Below are 23373 nucleotides of genomic sequence, written 5' to 3'. Positions count from 1 at the left end.
TACAGAATGCTTCTATGCTTACGTGGTTACATGTTTTCCCAAGTCCAGGTGGTCAAGCTGGGCCTGTGAAACAAGTGCCATCCTCCCCTTTGCATACCAAATTAGTTACAGCTGTGTCTTATCTCCTGCATTTCAAGAGAAGTTACTTTCGGTCAAAGACAGAGTTGAAAAGCAATCCTTTAAGATAACACTTAAACAATGAATGAAACAGAATTACTTCTAATCAATAATACAGACCCCGAGTGCACTAGTCGATCAAGACAGGGTTGAAAAACAATCTTTAAAATTCTATTCCATTACAGGAATAAAGAGGTGAGGAAGTCAATGGCTATGGTGGGCTAGTTTGTCTCTCAGAAGTTCCTAAGGTTTGATGGATGTTCTCCTGTGGCTCGCTGTGACAAAAGCTTGGAGTTCCATTTAGAAACGTTTAGAAGAAGGGAGATAAGTCATATTGTGCATCTCATGAATTATGGTTCAAGGCTTAAATTCCGTTACTTTAAAACTAGGCAAAGGTGAGTGCCTTATCTGCACCACTACTTTATCTAAGTAGTGATATCACTCAAAAGCTGTGGGTCTCTAGCTCCATCTGCTGGCAAGGTGGCGTAAACTCTCACATCGGAACTGGTCAAGCAGGATTCAACAAAGGAAATTTCATAGGTAAGAATAAATTTCTCTTTTTCTGAAATTGTAAACTTTTTTAGTACTTTAATGTCCATTTTTTTCTGCACCCAGCAAAATTCCAGCAAATCTGCAGCACAGTTCCGTTAATGCTTGGAAATTATAAAAATACTTATATGGTCAACCCTCGATTTAACAGATTTTGGATTTAATAGGATTCAGAGGAGTGAAAACACATGACAAAAGTGCATTTCTTCCCCCCTACACACGCTTTTGTCTTTGTGGGCAGTGTTTGTTTAGCAGTATCTGTGCACTGTAGACCCACATGCTCAGTGATTAACGATGGCTTCCAAACCTCATGGTAGCAGTAGAGAGAAGAGAAAGCGAGTTTGGGGCAGAAACTTGCTAAGAAATTGGAAAGTGGAGTTTAAGTAGCCCAACTTTGTGTAGAATATAGCATCAAGAAATAAACCATTCGGTACTAAAAACTGAAAGCTGAAACTAACTGAGTTTGCTCTTAAGTATAGTGTCGAAGGTGCAAGTGGTGTAAGAGCTATAAAACATATTAAAGTAGTAACAGGTAAAGATGTAGAAGAGGCAGTGTACAAATGGTATGTGCAACAGTGTTCATGTGGTGTCAATGTGGGGTGGAAAAGTGGCACGGCTCAGGAACTCAAAAAACATATGAAGACCAACTTTCGAGCAAGTGATGGATGGTTGTGCGAGATTTTGGAATTGTCACGGATTACACAAAAGTCTTGCACATGGAGAGATAGACAGTGCGTACACTGAAGGAGGTGAGCCTTTCCGGACATAGCTGAATGATTCAATTACAAAGGAGGAACTGCATCTGTCACAAGTGTATAAGTGCAGATGAGACAGGGTTATTCTGGTGGGCCCTGCCATGAAACACTCAAGTCTTTAAACATGAAGACCAGATGCCTGGTAAGAAAGGTAAGTAAAGAGAGGATATCTGCACTGTTATGTGCAAGTGCTGATGGTATGCATCACCTAAAGATTGTTGTGGTGGGGAAATCAGCTCACCTGTGTGCTCTCATGAATTGCCAGCTCATTATTTTTATTCACAGAGGACATGGTTTACCTCACATATTTTTGAAGAGTGGTTTTTCAATCATTTTGTTCCAGAGGTTTGCTATTACCAAATAGAGGTTTTTCAAGAAGAATGCACAAAATGTAAGGGCAGTCCTAGATAGTGCACCTGCCCACCCTCATGCAGACAAGTTGGTTAGTCGAGAATGGCAAGATCAATGCCATTTTCTAGCCCCTAACACCACTTAATTGATCCAACCCATGGATTATGGTGTTATCATATCATGTAAGCGCCCATATCAGTGAAGATACCTTTAAGAAGTGCTGCTTGTGCTGGGGGAGGAGGAAGACAAGCTGCATGATACTAGAGATAAAAAAACTCTTCATTAGAAATTACAATATAAAGTCAGCAATTCACAACCTTATAGATGAATGGAAGGAACAACTTCAGCAAACTGCTGGAAAAAGTTATTGATTGATAGAGATCCTAAATATGACTTTGAAATTTTTGAGACAACTGATTTTCAGCGTATGCTGTGACAGGGAGCGGAGAATGTTGTAAGTTTTTTAGATGATATTTAAGACTGGATGAAAGTGAAGCAGATCCAGGTTACCAAATGCTCTCGACTGAGGAAATTGCACAGGAAGGGTGTGCAGGAGGCATAGAGGAAGAGGATTCAGAGATGAACCTGTGATGGAACCCAAGATGTCTCACGTTCATGATGCATTGATATTCACTTACTTTGATGTATCTGGCAATTCTGAGGTTAAGCCTTACTGTGAACATTTGAAAGGTTTCAGAGAGAAATTGTGATCCAGGAGCAGCATAAAAGTGGGAAGCAGCTGAAGCTTGCTACTTTTTCTCCTGTAATGCCTGTGGAAACATTGTCAAGTGAGCATGAGGAGGCACATAGCTCATGTAGCTTGGAATAAGGTAAAAACAGCATTTTTACATCTAATTTATATTCATGATTATGTTCTAAAACATCTATAAACAAATGTATTACATTTTCTACGATTTCTTTTGTATTTATTTTTAAGACTTCCCCCCTCCCCCCAGAAACAATGAACAGTTAGCAATTATAGACACACTCTCACCCCAATTAGTCTATTAAATGGAGGATCGACTGTATTTTGTTTTTTTGGTATATACAAAAGGTTACTTATGCTTCCTGTATTTTTATTTTCCTAAAATATTTGATTATTTTTTAATATATTATTGGATACATTACCTGGAGTCCTTGAGTAAAGATACCAAACAAAACCATGAGAAAAAAATTGAATCTAATAAACAGCATCAAGGTAAAAATGTAATAATATTTATAAGTTTCTGCCTTTTTCTTGGCACTTCTGATTCCATATTTTAGAACGCCATTATATAATCTCCAGCCTCTTGTACAATGGAGATGAGGACCATTTGTTGTACTTGTAGACTTAGCAGTAGGGTGGATTTCCATAACTGTCTATTGCATTTGTTTTTCAGGCAAAGGAACAGTTGAACAGTGCCTTACAATTGAACCGCCATGACTTGACCTTCATGATGCTTGGCAAGATTCACCTGCTAGAGGGAGACACAGATGGAGCCATTGAGGTGTACAAAAAAGCAGTAGAGTAAGGAGACTTCTTAACATTGATAGTTCTTAGGGCAGTGAGAAAAGTATACAGGGTGAGCCAAAAAAAAAAAAAAACCTAGAGTATTTTGCTGTTTTCTCAACAACTGCTTGGAATTTCAACATGACATTTTACATCTTTATTTGCTGTTACTATCTATGTTTATGTGCTGAGTGGAATGAGATTATCTTTAAACACAGCGAAGTTACACAGGGGTCCTTTTACTAAGGTGCTCCAAAAGGTGGTCTGCGCTGGTGTAGATGCATATATTGGACGCATGCAGGTTCATTTTTCAGCGCACCTGCAAAAAAGGCCTTTTTTTTTGGCCGAAAATGGACGTGCGGCAAAATGAAAATTGGCGCATCCATTTTTGCCTGAGACCTTACTGCCACCTATTGACTTAGCAGTAAGGTCTCACGTGTTAACCGGGCAGTTATCGTTGGCATGTGTACAATGTCGATTACTGCCCGGTTAGTGCTGCATGCTGGAAAATTTCCGGCACACCTACTGGACGCGCGTACAAAATGCAATTACTGCCCGGGTCACGTGGTAGCCAGGCGGTAGTTCTGAATTGGCATGCTTTGGGAGCATGTAGGTGCCTACGTGGCTTAGTAAAAGGGCCCCACAGACTTTTTTTGTGTGACCATCCAGTGATTTTCACATGTTCAGAAATGTTTGCATTGTAAAACTACCATTATTTGAAAAGAAAAAAAAATGGGTGCCAGCTTACTGTTAATGATGTCACAGTGACGTAGACATTTGTCTGGTGAGCAATGTGGAGGCTAATCACAAGCTCCACCCAAAGCCTCAAGGAAGTGCTGTAGATGATCTGGGACAGCCTGCCACAGGGACTGACTGACAAGGCTTTTAAGAACTTCCCAAAATGGACTGTTAAAGTTGGGGGTGGGACACTTTTAAGCTTTCACAGTGACAGTGGAATTCCGACACATAGTTGATTGCACCATTTGAATGATTTAGTTACTTAGTTTTAGCTTGAACATTTTAAACGCTCAAAAATTGCTAGGTAGTAATGCTAAATGTCAGTAACCATCAACTAGCTTAAGATAATTAAATGTTTAATAGTAATATGTAAGTATGATGACTAAATAATTCAGTAAAATTTCTTGTTGAACTTCAAAGTGTTGGCTGAGAAAACAGGAAAAAAAACTCTAGGGTGGTTACTTTTTTATTTGCCTAACCCTGTAGATTAAAATGAATATGAGGCCATTACTCTCCTAATGATTCAAAACAAACTACAGAGCATAAATGGAAAGCCATAGTGATCAGGGCTCTAAATTCACCAAGAGGTTGCAGTAAAACCATGAGGCAATGAGAATCCTATGTTAAGAAGTGAATAAAAGAATAGCTGTGATCATGTTTTGTTTCTCTGTAAATACTCAAAACTGGAATCACAGTCATGTATAATTCCAATATCTCAAAAATAAGAGTGAGTTTCTGATGATTTTAAGTATAGGCAAAAAAATTGAGACAAGATACTCCCTGCATCCCCCCCCCCCTCCCCCATCAACACTGAAAGTAATCAAAGCACACCTTTGAAAAGTGTCATTTCTTATATATCCAATACTTTTAGAAATGTAAAGGCCTGATTTCATCCTCTGTATACCAAACAAAGTGGAAGTGGGATCAAAGTAGCTCAAAAACTTAGCTACACACACATCAAATGACCCACTGTAATGACAAGTAAGTGTATATGAGAACACTGCACGTTCATTTGAAAAGAAGGAAAAGCTCAAGGAGCTCCTGACCAGCAGGTCTAGCGAACTACCAGCGATCAAAATGACCTATAATCTGATCAGTAAGATCTGTTCCTCACCATTGGCTAAAAACCTTGTATCTTTCCATATTGCTTTTCAAAAAACTCAAAAACATGCCAAAAAAATAGTGTTTCCAAAAGTATACACAACTTCAAGCTTCAGAGTGCTGTCGATCTGTATTGTAGGTACACAACATACTCAATCTTATTCAGTAGACACAACCGTGTTTCATTCTGATCAACCTTTCCCATTAAAGTATCTTGAAGCTATGCTTGGCTGAAACGTTTTCGTTTATCCCCTTGTTCCTTGGACCCTGAAGCAGCATAGCCTTATTCAGTGGGAGCGAAATGCTGAGGCTCCTTCCATGCCTGTGGGAGTGGTCTTTAATGCCAACACCCCCAAAGGTGTCAGTGTTGATCCATGCACTACAGCTCTCAACATTGGGGGACAAAGCTTCCCTGGAGTCTAAGGGTAGGGCTGTATCTCGGCACCCGTCAGGGCATCGAGATGGTTCCACTGAGCCAGGGCAGGCACAGACTCACTCTGTCTAATTTGAATACAGTGAGGAATCTGATTGGGACTGCTCATAGGACTCAGAAGAGGACCTTCATTACTTCTCAGCAGGGCCATGCAAACCCGGTAAGCGGGGTAAGCACGGCAGGGGGGCGCCTGCCTTCAAGGGCACTGCGCCATGCTGTCCGGACCAATTGTATTAAAAAAAATGTACCACGTCGGCGCCTATGCGCATGCGCTGCTGCAGCCTTCCCGCACGCAGCGCTCGTTCTTTGGCACGCCCAGCTCTTTCCACGCGCTCGTGCCCCGTGTACGTGATGACACGTCCATCCGATTTATTTGGACCACCGCTCGGTTTTGCCATTCCATCCGTGGACCCGACTGTGGACCGCGTTGGAGTGCTGAGCCGCTGCTTGGATCCTCTGGGGAGGGGAGGTCAGCTGTCTGTGATGGTGCGGGTGAGTCACACCATTTTTGAAGGTATTTAGAGGAAAGTACTGGGGCTTCTACAGCACCCCCTGCAGGCATGGCTGCCACACACACTTAGGTGGCAACATTGATTTCTTTTAGCTTGCTATGGAAAAGCAGTGGTTTTTCTGCAAACTGAGAAGCCTGGACACAAGCAAAGAAGACTGAAGGAGAATGAAAGCTCCAAAAGCAGAGCTTGACCTGAAAACAAAAAGGTACTGTGCGTGGCAAATTACCAGGTAGAGAAAGTCTGTCTGTGGAAGAGGGAATCCCATAGTGGGAGGAGAAAGCCCTTAAAAACCCAGCACCCAGGAAATCATAACCCTAAAATAAAAGGATCACAGAACAGAAGAAGGAGCACTATATTGTACTAATCTACTGAAACAGTGTTTAATCAATGCAGTACATCCATAGGAAGAGATTGCTTCACAGCTAATTTATGTTTTCTACGAGTCTTTGTTAATTTTAGTCAGAACATCCCAAAAGTGACTCTGAGGCTTACATACCGTGGGTCTTAAAGGTTATATGATATTTACTGTCTGTTTGGCATCAGACTAGGAATAAGGCTCAATTGTTAACATAAGCTGTTGATGTACAATCAATAATAAAAAGAAAAACTGCTTATGAAGTGTACTCAATTCAAATCAATGTTTTGTTTTTTTTAAGACCTCAGTCAAACGGAATCATGGGGCATAAAGATGTTTTCAAAAGCCACTACTCTCCTATCGTCACTGGTCTTCGCTTTTTTTCTATATAACATGATGTCATTTCGAATATAAAAATCCCCTTGGATCCGATTTGTTTAAAATAAGTGAAAGTGTCTATGAACACTACAGTTTTTCTAAAATTTGAATCCCATTTTAAAGTAAGATATTGGGAATGCACAAGAAAAGTAAAAAAAAACACCTATATACAGAGAAAAAAAGCGAAGACCGGTGATGGCAGGAGAATGGTGGCTTGAAAACATCTTTCTGCCCCATGACTCCGTTTGACTAAGGTCTTCAAAAAACAAAAAATTGATTTGGATTGAGCACATTACAATTTTTCTTTTTTAAAATTATTATTATTATTACTTGTTACATTTGTGTCCCACATTTTCCCACCTATTTATAGACTCAGTGTGGCTTACATAGTACCGGAGAGGTGTTTGCAGACTCCGGTGTGAACAAATACAAAGTGTGTTCAGTTTTGGAGGCCGTATCTTGCTAAGGATGTAAAAAGAATCGAAGCGGTGCAAAGAAAAGCTACGAGAATGGTATGGGATTTGCGTAACAAGACGTATGAGGAGAGACTTGCTGACCTGAACATGTATACCCTGGAGGAAAGGAGAAACAGGGGTGATATGATACAGACGTTCAAATATTTGAAAGGTATTAATCCGCAAACGAACCTTTTCCGGAGATACGAAGGCGGTAGAACGAGAGGACATGAAATGAGATTGAAGGGGGGCAGACTCAAGAAAAATGTCAGGAAGTATTTCTTCACGGAGAGAGTGGTGGATGCTTGGAATCCCCTCCCGCGGGAGGTGGTGGAGATGAAAACGGTAACGGAATTCAAACATGCGTGGGATAAACATAAAGGAATCCTGTTCAGAAGGAATGGATCCTCAGGAGCTTAACCGAGATTGGATAGCAGAGCCGGTAGTGGGAGGAGGGGCTAGTGCGGGGCACACTTATACGGTCTGTGCCAGAGCCAGTGGTGGGAGGCGGGACTGGAGGTTGGGAGGCAGGGATAGTGCTGGGCAGACTTATACGGTCTGTGCCAGAGCCGGTGGTTGGGAGGCGGGGCTGGTGGTTGGGAGGCGGGGATAGTGCTGGGCAGACTTATACGGTCTGTGCCCTGAAGAGCATAGGTACAAATCAAAGTAGAGTATACACAAAAAGTAGCACACATGAGTTGTCTTGTTGGGCAGACTGGATGGACCGTGCAGGTCTTTTTCTGCCGTCATCTACTATGTTACTATGTGATGTTGCAGTAAGATAAAGTTCATGTGGCACAGCCACATTAGGGCATCGTATAACGGAAGACTTGTGTTATGTCCATTACGTACTTTAGTTTTGTTGTGTTGCAGAGATCAGGCATTTATGTTGGATCGGTAGGGTATGTCTTTTTAAACAGGTTAGTTTTTAGTGTTTTCCGGAAGTTTAGGTGGTCGTTCGTAGTTTTCAAGGCTTTTTGTAATGCGTTCCACAGTTGTGTGCTTATGGATGTCGTCGTCGATAATACGATGTGAGCATCATTCTAAGAATATTGCTGACAATTCCTGTCAGTGTGGCAAGTGGTGAGCGATCATTTTCATGGTTAAAAATCATAAAAAATTATTTGCGATCAAGTATTTCGCAAGAAAGGCTTGTAAGCCTTGCCATGATTGCTATTGAGAATGATATATGTTCCCAGTTAGATATCAAAGTTTTAATTACTAATTTTGTGAACATGAAAGCACGAAAAGCTAAGTGGTTGTAAAACCTTATTTGTTCAGCAATCCCACAAAGATGCACTCCATCTTTCAGCTCCTATTTCCTTTGCATCTTGTGCCACACGGGGGGGGGCGCCAACTGATAGTCTGCAGGGGGGCACCAGAGACCCTTGGCACAGCCCTGCTTCTCAGAGTAGGAGTCTTATGGGGTCCCTCCTGATCCCTTCTTGCCTCAAGAGGGACTTAAATTTCCACCTGAGGGTCTCTCTTTCACTGATTTTGTGAAAGATATGGGGGGCAAGGTGGAGGAGGTTGCTGACCTCATAAAGAAACATACTGATACCGTCCAGTTCCTGTCTCGGCAACCTCCTCTGCTAGGAGGTTTTTGAGTAGGTCTAAGCAACATACCTACCCCACTCCTCTCGCTCTACCCAGCAGCCCCAGTCCCAGCGTTCTTGTCCTTGCCAGTCCCATCCTCAAAAGTCCCAGCCAGCTCAACAATCAAAGCAAGGGACAAGCTTTTTAATACAATGGCCTGCTTGTCCTTGGAAGAAGCAAAACTACTCACCTGTAGCATGTGTTCTCAGAGGACAGCAGACCAAGTATTCTCGTATATCCTCCCACCTCCCCTAGGAGTTGTGTTCCTTTAACTACATTATATGACTGAGGGTCCCACATGGGTGGTGAGATGCTGCTAGAAATTTTTACTAACATCTACTGGTTAGTGTCCAAACCGGGCTCCGTCAGATGACACCATCCATCTGTGAGAATATTTGGCCTGCTATCCTCAGAGAACACCCACTACAGGTGAATAATTTCATTATATCTTGACTGAGATACAGTCTACAAAATTGAACAGAGGCTTCACCAACAACCTCTATAGGGGCATTAACGCCTCCTTTTTCTGCTGGGTATGCCTCCCTCTATGCAGTCCAGCCTCAGCCACTATCTTATCACACTTGTTTGCTCCCTTGAGAATGTCAGATACTGTCATCCACACAGTTTTCCTCCTGATCAATGCACATTTATTTATTTATTTATTTAAAAATGTGTTAGCTTGCACAATCTGTAAAATTCTTGGTGGCTTACAATAAAAACACACAAAGTACAATCTTAAAAGACTAAGGAAAAAAATACAATTAGTCCGTCCTCCAATTAGTCTCCTCTTCAGTTGATCTTCTCATCAGTGCTACATACATTACTTTTAAAGTATAACTACTCTATTAACCTCTAAATGTCTGCTCAAATAAGTGTTTTCAATTCTTTTAAAATACTCTCCAGGTTCTGAGCCAGTCTTAAAATTCATAGGTACAGCATTCCATAAAACTAGACCGATTACCTTAAAACACTGATCTTCTGTACTCTTCTAATCTAATACAGTGAGCAGATGGAATTTCTAATTGAGCCTTATTTGCAGATTTCAGAGTTTGTGACGGTTGATAAATTCATAAAGTAGCTGCGATTAGTGGAGGAACAATTCAAACAGCGGAGTTGCTTCAGCACTGGTGAAATATGAGAATTGCGTGGACAGCCTGTAAGCACCCTTGCTACAGTATTTTGAGTTATCTGAAGAGCTCGGAGAGAATTTTTTGGCAAGCCTATTAACAGGCCATTACAGTAGTCAAAGCATGGTTTAATTATGCTTTGGACTACAGTTTGAAAGTTAGAAAAAAATAAGTCTCTGCTAATCCTCCTTAGTTTACAAAAAAAAAACATTTGTACCTGACACTTCATGCTTAAAGCAGAATCAGGTATAACACTGAGGTTACAAATTTTTCTCAATACAGAGATGGAAATGTCATCCATCATAAAAGACTCCAGAACATCATTAGATAAATAGCTAAACAATAAAAACACTTGAGTCTTAATCATATTCAGCTTCAAGCAGTTTCCTTGCATCCACTGCTCGGTTAATTTCAGACAAGTAGACAACCTCTCCAACGAATGAGCAACTGAAATAAGAACTGAAAATCATCTGCATATAATCTATAATTTAAACTCAAGTGATTCACTAGTTGACAGAGAGGCAAAAGAAATATATTAAAAAGTATTGTGGATAATGCCGATCCCTGAGGAACTCCTGGTGCGGCAATCTAGTTTTGTGTGCTACCAAACTTTTTTTTTCTATTCTGTAAAAAAGATTCAAATTTCCGAAGCACCATGCCAATCAAACCTATAGATTTCAATCTGTTGACTAAAATTCTGTGATTGATACTGTCGAAGACTACTGATATATCCAAGGTAACTGGTAAAAACCAAGTACTTTTATCAAATCCTTCCCTTACATAATCCAATAAAGAGATCAGAAGGGTCTCAGTGGCATGATTCAATCTAAATCCAAATTGATTCACATCAAGTATAGCATTTCTGTCAAGAAAATAAGTTGATCATAGACCGCCCTCTCAATTATGGCGACTGATCTTTTTGTGAGGAAAGTAAGCAAAAACAAGAGAAGCAGGAAGCCTATATGGTTCTCCAAACAAGTAGCTGAAAAAAATAAGAGCAAAAGAGGCTTTGTTCAAGAAATACAAAAGAACGCATCGAGAGGATCATGGAAAAGATTATCGGATTAAACTGAAAGAAGCGAAGAGGGAAATACGGCTAGCGAAAGCGCAAGCGGAAGAAAAAAATGGCTAAAGATGTAAAGAGAGGTGACAAGACTTTTTTCAGATATATTGGAGAAATGAGAAGAGATAGGAATGGAATTGCGAGACTGAAAGATAATGAGAATGGCTATGTGGAGAGTGATGAAGATAAAGCAAACGTGCTAAGCAATTATTTCTCTTCAGTGTTCACGGAGGAAAGTCCTGGAGAAGGACCGTGGTTGGCTGCCGAGGGAACGTCTGGGAATGGAGTGGATACTGCGCTGTTTACGGAAGAAAGAGTTTATAAACAGCTGGAAAATCTGAAGGTGAACAAAGCTATGGGGCCGGATGGGATACATTCCAGGATACTGAAGGAGCTCAGAGAGGTCCTTGCGGGACCTCTTAAAGATTTATTTAATAGAATCTTTAGAGACGGGAGAGGTTCCACGAGATTGGAGACAAGTGGATGTGGTCCCTCTTCACAGAAGTGGAGACAGGGAAGAAGTGGGAAACTACAGACCGGTAAGTCTCACGTCGGTGGTAGGAAAAATAATGGAGTCGCAGTTACAGGACCTGAGGCAACATGACTTTACCAAAGGAAAATCCTGCCAAACGAATCTTATTGACTTTTTTGACTGGGTGACCAAAGAACTGGATGAGGGACGTGCGCTAGATGTAATCTACTTGGACATCAGCAAAGCCTTTGATACGGTCCCCCACAGAAGACTCGTGAATAAGCTGAAAGGGTTGAACTTAGGACCGAAAGTGGTGAACTGGATAAGAAACTGGTTGACTGACAGGTGGCAGAGGGTGATGGTAAATGGAATCCGCTCGGAGGACAGGAAGGTGAGCAATGGAGTTCCTCAGGGGTCGGTGCTGGGGCCTATTCTGTTTAATATATTTGTGGGAGATATTGCTGAAGGGTTGGAAGGAAAGGTGTGCCTTTTTGCAGATGAAACGAAAATAGCCAATAGAGTGGATACCCTGGAGGGAGTAGAAACGATGAGAAGGTATCTCCGAACATTAGAAGAATGGTCGAGGGTCTGGCAGTTAAAATTTAATTTCCAATTTATTATTGATTGGGGATATTGACTCGTCCGGTTTCACTTTTAGTCAATCTTCATTAGCTTTAGAAACCTAATGATTCTATACTCATTTTCTCTAACTCTAAGTGAAAGTGTGTGTTATAATTAACTATAGTGGTGCTCAGTGTTTGATGTGATAGTTTTAAGCTAACGGGTAGCTTACACAGATACACCAGTGACTGCCATCATTGCACACCAACTCCCTTCCTCCCTTCCTATTCGTCAGATGTTTTGTAGGTGCTATGTGGAATATTGTTATCGTCTATATTACAAGATGAAGGACATCTGTAAATACCACATTAAATTACTTATCTTTTTGCAGTTCTCTATGATGTTCTTGGTGTGCTGGGTATACTGGCGCTCGTCCAGCCACCCTTTAACCGTTCTGTTCTTATTGTTCTAGTTTCTTTTTTTCTGCTTGTGTTGTGCTCCCCTTAACCTCATGTGACGTCCTCAACATGCCTGCATGTTTCGCCAAGTAGCGTCCTCAGGAGAACGTACAATTAATCCTAAAATATACATTAAATTTTGTCCACTATTGCATATAACATACTCTTTCTTACATCTCTCATTTTTATGTCACTGAAAAACTCACATTTTCTGGAGACTATAGGATGAGCTCAGTCCAGGATCCCACCCTTGTCAGGCGTGCATGCGCATTATGGACTATATATACCTTACCCCCAATGCCAGCGAAAAATGTATTGTGCCTCTTTCTTCAGCAGAATGGAACTAGCGTTACCCCCATATGGTGTTCTATTAAAAGTAAGAACACCATATGGGGGTAACTGTCTGACATTGCTGCCTGGATGTCTCAGCGCCATCAGAAACTAAACATGACCAAGACTAAGCTTCTCATCTTTCCCCCTAAACCAACCTCTCCTCCTCCCCCATTCTCTATTTCTGTGAATAACACTCTCATCCTTCCTGTCTCATCAGCTCGTAACCTTGGGGTCATCTTCGAATCCTCCCTCTCCTTCTCTGCACATATTCAACAGACTGCTAAAACCTGTTGTTTCTTTCTCTATAATATCAGCAAAATTCACCCTTTCCTTTCTGAGCACACTACCAGTACCCTTATCCACACTCTTATCACCTCTCGCTTAGACTATTGCAACTTGCTTCTCACAGGTCTCCCACTTAGCCATCTCTCTCCTCTTCAATCTGTTCAAAATTCTGCTGCACGACTAATATTCTGCCAGTGTCATTATGCTCATATTAGTCCTCTCCTCAAGTCACTTCACTGGCTTCCTATCCCTTTCCGCATACAGTTCAAACTCCTCTTATTGACCTATAAGTGCATTCACTCTGCAGCTCCTCAGTACCTCTCCACTCTCATCTCTCCCTACATTCCTCCCTGGGAACTCCGTTCACTGGGTAAATCTCTCTTATCTGCACCCTTCTCCTCCACCGCTAACTCTAGACTCCGTTCCTTTTATCTTGCTGCACCATATGCCTGGAATAGACTTCCTGAGCCGGTACGTCAAGCTCCATCTCTGGCCATCTTCAAATCTAAGCTTTTTGATGCTGCTTTTAACTCCTAACCCTTATTCACTTGTTCAGAACCCTTATTTTATTATCCTCACTTTAATATTGCCTTATCTCTTGTTCTTTTTGTTTGTCCTAATTAGATTGTAAGCTCTGTTGAGCAGGGACTGTCTCTTCATGTTCAAGTGTACAGCGCTGCGTATGTCTAGTAGCGCTTTAAAAATTATAAGTAGTAGTAACTTAGTACAAGAACAGTACTGGGCAGACTTCTACGGTCTGTACCCTGAGAAAGGCAAGGACAAATTATACTCGGGTATACATATAAAGTATCACATACCATGTAAAATAAGTTTATCTTGTTGGGCAGACTGGATGGACCGTACAGGTCTTTCTCCGAGGACAAGCAGGCTGCTTGTTCTCATGAATGGGTGACGTCCACGGCAGCCCCCGAGATCGGAAATCTCCCTAGCAACAAAAGTTTGCTAGAGCCTTCGATCGCGCGCTGGCGCGGCCATCAGCTTACATAGTAACATAGTAGATGACTGCAGAAAAAGACCTACATGGTCCATCCAGTCTGCCCAAGACAATCTCATATGTGTATACCTTACCTTGAATTTGTACCTGTCCTTTTCAGGGCACAGACCATATAAGTCTGCCCAGCAGTATTTCCCGCCTCCCAACCACCAGTCCCGCCTCCCATCACCGGCTCTGGTACAGACCGTACAAGTCTGCCCTCCCCTATCCTCGCCTCCCAACCACCACCCCCTCTTCCCCCCACCTGCTCCGCCACCCAATTTCAGCTAAGCTTCTGAGGATCCATTCCTTCTGCACAGGATTCCTCTATGCATATCCCACGCATGTTTGAACTCCGTTACCGTTTTCATCTCCACCACCTCCCGTGGGAGGGCATTCCAAGCGTCCACCACCCTCTCCGTGAAAAAATACTTCCTGACATCTTTCCTGAGTCTGCCCCCCTTCAATCTCATTTCATGTCCTCTCGTTCTACCGCCTTCCCATCTCTGGAAAAGATTCGTTTGCGGATTAATACCTTTCAAATATTTGAACGTCTGTATCATATCACCCCTGTTCCTCCTTTCCTCCAGGGTGTACATGTTCAGGTCAGCAAGCCTCTCTTCATACGTCTTGGAACGTAAATCCCATACCATCCTCGTAGCTTTTCTTTGCACCGCTTCCATTTTTTTTAACATCCTTCGCAAGATACGGCCTCCAAAACTGAACACAATACTCCAGGTGGGGCCTCACCAACGTCTTATACAGGGGCATTAAAACCTCCTTTCTTCTGCTGGTCATTCCTCTCTCTATACAGCCTAGCAATCTTCTAGCTACGGCCACCGCCTTGTCGCACTGTTTCGTCGCCTTCAGGTCCTCAGATACTATCACCCCAAGATCCCTCTCCCCGTCCATGCCTATCAGACTCTCCCCGCCTAACACATACGTCTCCCTTGGATTTCTACTCCCTAAGTGCATCACTTTGCATTTCTTCGCATTGAATTTTAATTGCCAAACGTTAGACCATTCTTCTAGCTTCTTCAGATCTTTTTTCATGTTTTCCACTCCCTCCGGGGTGTCCACTCTGTTGCAAATCTTGGTGTCATCCGCAAAAAGGCAAACTTTACCTTGTAACCCTTTGGCAATGTCACTCACAAATATATTGAACAGAATCGGCCCCAGCACCGATCCCTGAGGCACTCCACTACTCACCTTTCCCTCCTCCGAGCGAACTCCATTCACCACCACCCTCTGGCGTCTGTCCGTCAACCAGTTCCTAATCCAGTTCACCACTTCGGGTCCTATCTTCAGGCCGTCTAGTTTATTCAAGAGCCTCCTGTGGGGAACCGTGTCAAAAGCCTTGCTGAAATCTAAGTAGATGACGTCCATAGCACGTCCTTGATTTAATTCTCCTGTCACCCAGTCAAAGAATTCAATGAGATTCGTTTGGCACGATTTCCCTTTGGTGAAACCATGTTGTCTCGGATCTTGCAACTTATTGGCTTCCAGGAAATTCACTATCCTTTCCTTCAGCATGGCTTCCATTACTTTTCCAATAACCGAAGTGAGGCTTACCGGCCTGTAGTTTCCAGCTTCTTCCCTATCACCACTTTTGTGAAGAGGGACCACCTCCGCCGTTCTCCAATCCCTCGGAACCTCTCCTGTCTCCAAGGATTTATTAAACAAGTCTTTAAGAGGACCCGCCAGAACCTCTCTGAGCTCCCTCAGTATTCTGGGGTGGATCCCGTCCGGCCCCATGGCTTTGTCCACCTTTAGCTTTCCAAGTTGTTGATACACACTCTCTTCCATGAACGGCGCTTTATCCACCTCATTCTCAGGTGTACTTTTGCCAGTCCCTCTCGGTCCTTCCCCAGGGTTTTCTTCAGTGAAAACAGAACAAAAGTATCTATTTAGCAAATTGGCTTTTTCTTCATCATTTTCTACATAGCGTTTTGTTGTTGTATCTTTTAGTCTCACAATTCCCTTTATAGTCTTTCTCCTTTCACTAATATACCTGAAGAAGTTTTTGTCTCCCCTCCTTACATTTCTAGCCATTTGTTCTTCCGCTTGCGCCTTCACCAGACGTACCTCTCTCTTGGCTTCTTTCAGTTTCATCCGGTATTCCTCCCCGTGTTCCTCCTCTTGAGATTTTCTATATTTCTGGAACGCTAACTCTTTAATCTTTATTTTCTCAGCCACTTGCTTTGAGAACCATATCGGTTTCCTTTTTCTCTTGCTTTTATTTACTCTCCTTACATAAAGGTCTGTGGCCCTGTTTATTACTTCTTTTAGCCTGGACCACTGTCCCGTCGCGCGAGAGTCCTGTCAGTTTTTTATTTTCCATGGTAGAGAGCGGTTGTGTAGATAGCCGTCTCTCTCTGTGCCCGAGAAAAAGCCTTCATTATTGAGCCGCGAGTTCACGCTTTTTTTCTTCTCCTCCTATAAAGTTTTTAAAAAAAGCTTTCTAGTAGTTCCCTTAATTTTTTAGCTGGACCCTTATAAGTTTTCTTTTGCTGTCGTTGCTGCCCCTTTTGGGCTGCGCGTTCACGTTTCTCTTTTTGTGCCCTTTTTTCTTGGCACCATCGCGAATTTTGACTTTGCCGCTGCTATTTTTCTGTCCATGACATCGAGGATTCCCAGTGGCTTCAAGAAGTGCGATCGGTGCAGCCGGGCAGTCTCAGGTACCGATCCACATTTGTGGTGTATCCAGTGCCTTGGGCCCGACTATCGCCCAGACGCGTGTAAGTTGTGTCTTAGCCTTAAAAAGCGGACACAGGCATCGAGACAGGCTCAGCGGGGAACATCTGTTTGGAGCCTTGCCCGGCACTTCGACGTTGACGTCGACAACGGCACCAGAGATGGCATCGACATCGGGAGAGCAGGTAATACCTGTCCGGAGACCACTGCACGCTGGGAGCAGTGAGCCGTCGAGTGGGTCTCCACCTGTATCGAAGGCTCCTGCTGCAAAGGCCCATCGGGACTGACCACTTTCGGACCCGACCCCGAGGAGGCGTGTGGATTCTACGTCCTTCTCGTCGGTACTGAGGAGTACCGATGCTGTGCATCGAGCGAAGGCTAAGAAGCATCGGCATCGATCTCCTTCTACACACGGTACTGAGAGCTCCGGGGCGTCGAGGGACTTGGCACCCGAGAAGCGTCGACACCGGGAGGTCCGCTCACCCTCCATCCAAGAGGTGTCGGTCTTCGGACAGTCTGGTACCGCCTCCTTCCTCTGCAAAGGTTCTGCCTCCGGCTCCTGCACCGGCCCCACAGCCTTTCCCGGCAGACACTCTTGACTAGTGCCTCAGAGCCATTCTTCGAGGTCTCCTGGAGGTGCTGCTGCGCCAGTCTGTTCTTGTACCGGGGGTGCTTGCGCCTTCGGTACCGTTGATGAAAGCGGCAGTGAGCACTGTGCCTGTGGTGCGGTCACCGACGCTGATGCCACTTGCGGCCTCAGCTGCCACCCAGGTCGACATCGCTGGAGGGAGCTTCATCGCCGCGGGCACGGGAGTCAACGTCGTCATCGAGGACATGGTTCCTTGGAGTCCAGACGGGCCCGGTTTCGGACTGCAGTTCTTGAACTCTTGTCCGACACCGTGGGGAGAAGAGGAGGATCCAAGATATTTCTCTTCTGAGGAGTCTTGTGGTCTTCCTTTTGATCTCACTCCTTCACCTGAAAGGAAGCTTTCTCCCCCGGAGAGTCTTTCTTTCTCCTCCTTTCTACAGGAAATGTCTGTGGCTGTTCCCTTCCTGGTGGTATCTGAGGATGAACCCAAGGCCGAGATGTATGAGGTCCTTGACTATCCTTCACCACCTAAGGAATCGTCCACTGTTCCTCTGCATAATGTCCTTAAGCCTACATTGCTGAAGAACTGGATGAAACCACTATCTAATCCCACCATCCCCAAAAAAGCTGAGTCCCAGTATCGAATCTATGAGGAGCCTGAGTTGATGAAGTCGCAGTTACCTCACACTTCTATGGTTGTGGATTCTGCTCTCAAGAGAGCCAAAAGTTTTAGAGATTTTACCTCGGTGCCCCCGGGGCGGGAATCTAGAACTCTGGACTCTTTTGGGAGGAAGGCCTATCAGTCCTCCATGCTCGTGTCCAAGATTCAGTCCTACCAGCTCTACACGAGCATCCACTTGCGGAACAATGTCAAGCAACTGGCGGACTTGGTGGATAAGCTCCCTCTGGAGCACGCCAGGCCTTTTCAGGAGGTGGTCAGGCAGCTGAAGGCGTGTTGTAAATTCCTGTCCAGGGGTGCTTATGACTCTTTTGATGTTGCATCCAGAGGCGCTGCACAAGGTATAGTGATGCGTAGACTCTCATGGTTGTGTGCCTCTGACCTGGATAATAGGGTCCAGCAGCGGCTGGCGGATGTCCCTTGTCGGGGGGGATAATATTTTTGGCGAGAAAGTCGAGCAAGTGGTTGAACAGCTCAACCAGCGGGAAACTGCTATGGCCAATCTCTCCCACCGGGCGCCTTCAGCATCTACCTCATCAGGTAGACGTTTTTTCCGGGGAAGGCGGAATGCTTCCTATGCTTACAATAAGCTTAGGTACAATCCACCTTCCCAACAGCCTTCTCAGGCTCAACCCCAGCGCACTCGTTCTCGTCAACAGCGTGCGCCTAGACAGGCCCTTCAGCTCCCCAGCAAAAGCAAGGGACAAGCTTTTGACTGGCTCCAGCTGAGCATATCCGCTGTAAAAGTGTCCGTGCCAGACGATCTGCCGGTTGGAGGGAGGTTAAAATTTTTTCACCGAAGGTGGCCTCTAATAACCTCCAATCGGTGGGTTCTCCAAATAGTTCGGTTAGGATACTTCATAATTTGATCTTTATACCTCCAAATTGCCCACCGGGAGCTCAGTCTTACAGCTTCCAGCACAGGCAGTTACTTGCAGAGGAACTCTCCGCTCTTCTCAGCGCCAGTGCGGTTGAGCTCGTTCCACCAGGCGTAAACAACAGTCTGGCTGACAGGTTGAGCAGGATAATGCAGCCTCACGAGTGGTCGCTCAACTCGGGCGTGGGGCACCCCCTCGGTGGATCTTTTTGACACTCAGACCAATCACAAGGTCCCTCAGTTCTGTTCCAGACTTCAGGCCCACGGCAGGCTAGCGTCGGATGCTTTTCTCCTTCATTGGGGGAGAGGCATCCTGTATGCATATCCTCCCATACCTCTGGTGGGGAAGACTTTACTGAAACTCAAGCAAGACTGCGGAACCATGATTCTGATAGCTCCTTTCTGGCCGCGTCAGATCTGGTTCCCTCTTCTTCCGTACCCTGGTACAATCAATGGTAATAAGTGATCTGGACTACTGCAATGCACTGTACGCCGGGTGCAAAGAACAGACAATCAAAAAAACTCCAAACTGCCCAGAATACGGCCACTAGACTCATATTTGGAAAAACTAAATATGAATGCGCAAAACCCCTAAGAGAGAAACTTCACTGGCTCCCACTTAAGGGAACGCATTGCATTCAAGATCTGCACGATTATACACAAAATCATTCACGCAGACGCCCCAATCTACATGCTAAACCTCGTGGATCTACCTCCCAGAAACGCCACAAGAGCATCCCGCAAATTTCTCAACCTGCATTACCCCAGCTGTAAAGGACTTAAATACAAGCTGATGCATGCCACTACCTTCTCTTACATGAGCACGCAGTTATGGAATGCATTACCTATAGACTTGAAAGCAATCAACGAAACAACTATCTTTCGAAAATCTTTGAAAACATTCTTCTTCAACAAGGCCTACAATGAGAACCTATAGCCTCACTAAAACACCTCACCAACCCACTCAATTATGAACGCCCACCTTCTATAACTACCCTATTCACTCCTTTCCTTCTTCTCTCTTCCCTTCCTTGATTGCTACACATTACTAACTGTATCTGATATCCTGAAATGACAATGTTAACAAATCTATGTAAGCCACATTGAGCCTGCAAATAGGTGGGGGAATGTGGGATACAAATGCAATAAATAAATCAATAAAAAATAAAGAACCGTGGAGATTGGAGTGTTTTCAACCCTCATTACTCAGAACGAGGGGGCGCTTCTGCATCCCAACCTTCAGTCTCTGGCTCTCATGGCCTGAATGTTGAGGGCATAGAGTTTGCCTCCTTGGGTCTTTCTGAGGGTGTCTCCTGACTTTTGCTTGCTTCCAGGAAAGATTCCACTAAGAGGAGTTATTCTTTCAAATGGAGGAGGTTTGCCGTGTGATGTGACAGCAAGGCCCTAGATCCTCGCTCTTGGCCTACACAGACCCTGCTTGAATACCTTCTACACTTGTCAGAGTCTGGTCTAAAGACCAACTCCGTAAGGGTTCACCTTAGTGCGATTAGTGCTTATCATCAACGTGTAGAGGGTAAGTCTATCTCTGGACAGCCTTTAGTTGTTCGCTTCATGAGAGGTTTGCTTTTGTCAAAGCCCCCTGTCAAACCTCCACCAGTGTCATGGGATCTCAACGTCGTTCTCACCCAGCTGATGAAGCCTCCTTTTGAGCCACTGAATTCCTGCCATCTGAAGTATTTGACCTGGAAGGTCATTTTCTTAGTGGCTGTTACTTCAGCTCGTAGAGTCAGTGAGCTTCAAGCCTTGGTAGCCCATGCTCCTTATACTAAATTTCATCATAACAGAGTAGTCCTCCGCACTCATCCTAAGTTCTTGCCAAAGGTGGTGTCGGAGTTCCATCTGAACCAGTCAATTGTCTTTCCAACATTTTTTCTCCGTCCTCATACCCGTCCTGCTGAACGTCAGTTGCATACATTGGACTGCAAGAGACCATTGGCCTTCTATGTGGAGCGGACAAGCCCCTTCAGACAGTCTGCCCAAATGTTTGTTTCTTTTGACCCCAACAGAAGGGGAGTTGCTGTCGGGAAACGCACCATTTCCAATTGGCTAGCAGATTGCATTTCCTTCACTTACGCCCAAGCTGGGCTGGCTCTTGAGGGTCATGTCATGGCAGCATCAGTGGCCCACTTGAAGTCAGCCACTATAGAAGAGATCTGCAAGGCTGCGACGTGGTCTTCAGTCCACACATTCACATCTCATTACTGCCTGCAGCAGGATACCCGACGCGACAGTCGGTTTGGGCAGTCGGTGTTGCAGAATCTGTTCGGGGTTTAGAATCCAACTCCACCCCCCTAGGTCCATTTTTGTTCTGTTCCAGGCTGCACTCAGTTAGTTGTTTTCTTCGTAGGTCAATTCTTGTTATGTCCTCACCGTTGTGAGGCCCAATTGACCTTTCTTTGTTGTTTTGAGTGAGCCTGGGGGCTAGGGATACCCCATTCGTGAGGACAGCAGGATGATTGTTCTCACGTACCCGCCCACCTCCCCTTTGGAGTTGTCTTTCCTTTTCTTTGCTTGTTATCAAACTGACGGGACTCTCGCACGACGGCTGGGAAGCTGATGGCCGCACATGCGCGGTGCGCGCACCCGTGCACGATCGAAGGCTCTAGCAAACTTTCGTTGCTAGGGAGATTTCCGATCTCAGGGGCTGCCGTGGACGTCACCCATGCGTGAGAACAATCAGCCTGCTGTCCTCGGAGAATACCTGCTACAGGTATGTATCTTCATTTTATCTGCCATCACTTACTATGCTAAATAAAGCAATAATGAGATTGGTCTAAAGAGCGCCACTAAATTAGGATCAGATCCATGCCTCCTCCATTATATATAGTTCCTTTGGATTTCTATATCTCAGATCAAACGCTACAAAACACTGCTGTTTATCCTCTTTGTCAAGTTCATCGTAATGACTATCATTCCTCTTCTGAAAGCTCACCATTGTGGTTGCCAGTGGAACAACATATCATTCATAAAGTAGCTGTACTCAACTTCAAGACCTTTCATCTTGGCGCTCCTGATTATCTATCATATCTCACAGCTCCATACTCTCCTGTCAGACTTCTCTGCTCACTTAATGATCATCACCTGGTTCTTCCTGGTCCCAAGTTTGCTCAACTTCAGTCAACTAGACACTGCTTTCTTTTTTCTTGCTCCTTTTATCTAGAATGGGCTTCCCCTCTCTGTTTGTAGCAATCCCTCTTTCAAAAAATTCAAGAGCGAATTAAAAACCTGGGGGTTTTTTTAAGCCTACAGCGAGGGTATTTGATTAGGGCCCCCAGCAACAGCTAGTTTGTTTATTTTTAAAAATTGTTCATGCCTCCCTGCCCCTCAGTCTGTCTCACTTTACTTTGTTGTATGATTGATTTTAGTATCCTATCATAAAATTGTAGTTCCTTTCCGCCTTTCTTTTATTATGGGGATTTTTTTTGGCTTGTGCACCGCTCTGCTCTTTTCGTCAGTTAGAGCGGTATAGTAAATTTGATAAAACTTTGAACTATAAACTAGTGGTTAGTGCAGTGTGCTGAGAACCTGGGGAACTTGGTTTAATTCCCACTGCAGCTCCTTGCCACTCTGGGCAAGTCACTTAACCCTCCATTGCCCCAGGTACAATACTTAAGTTATGAGCCCACTAGGAACAGTGAAAGTACCTGCATATAATAATTGTAAACTGCTTTGATTTACAACAGAAAAGCGGCATATCAAATCCCATTACCCTTATTTGCATTAAAGCATTTGACTACTGTTTTGACTTTTTTAGATCATTTCTCAACTTGTCTACTTCTTCAGGGGTGTCCATCTTGTAGCCAGTCTTCATGTCATCCACAAAAAAGGCAAACTTTCCCTTTTTATTCTTCTACAGTATTGATCACAAAGGTATTGAACAAAATTAGTCTCAGAGCAAATCCCTAGGGCAATCCACTATTTGTCTTTCTCTCCTCTGAAGGAAGACAGAGAATAGTAGCAAACTGAATTCAGTCAGTCAACAAACCATCATCTGTCACCCATGGGGTTGCTTATCTTATTCATGAGCCACAATCAGGTCATTCCCTCGATCTAACTCTCAAATCAACCAATTGAAATAATCAGATTCTGCCTTTAGTAATACCATGCTGCTTGGAATCTTGCAGCTCACTGGATTGTAAATAGTTCACTATTCTTTATTCCAGTACTATCTCCATTACTTATCCTGCCCCAAGTTAAGGCTTACTGCCCTGTAGTTTCCAACCACCTCTCTATTACTTTTATGGAGCAAAACTATATTCAGTTTTCTCCAGTCTTGTGGAGCCACTCCGATCTCAAATGATCTATTAAATACATCTTTCAGCCTATCAACCAGAACCACTCTGAGCACCATTAAGATGTATCTGACACCATGGCTTTGTCCACTTTCAGTT

General features: G+C 44.0%; 1 protein-coding gene across 1 annotated transcript in view; it reads left to right on the top strand.

Moving 5' to 3' along the window:
• Positions 1–23373, top strand: part of BBS4 (Bardet-Biedl syndrome 4) — a 190187-nt gene that overhangs the window by 143592 nt on the left and 23222 nt on the right. Inside the window, 1 exon segment of the mRNA XM_030187602.1 lies at positions 3152–3279. Within this exon segment, the coding sequence (XP_030043462.1) occupies positions 3152–3279 (128 nt within the window).

This window comes from Microcaecilia unicolor, chromosome 1 (assembly GCF_901765095.1).
Source record: "Microcaecilia unicolor chromosome 1, aMicUni1.1, whole genome shotgun sequence".
Taxonomy (NCBI): Eukaryota; Metazoa; Chordata; class Amphibia; order Gymnophiona; family Siphonopidae; genus Microcaecilia; species Microcaecilia unicolor.
This window is presented reverse-complemented; position numbering and strand designations above follow the sequence as displayed.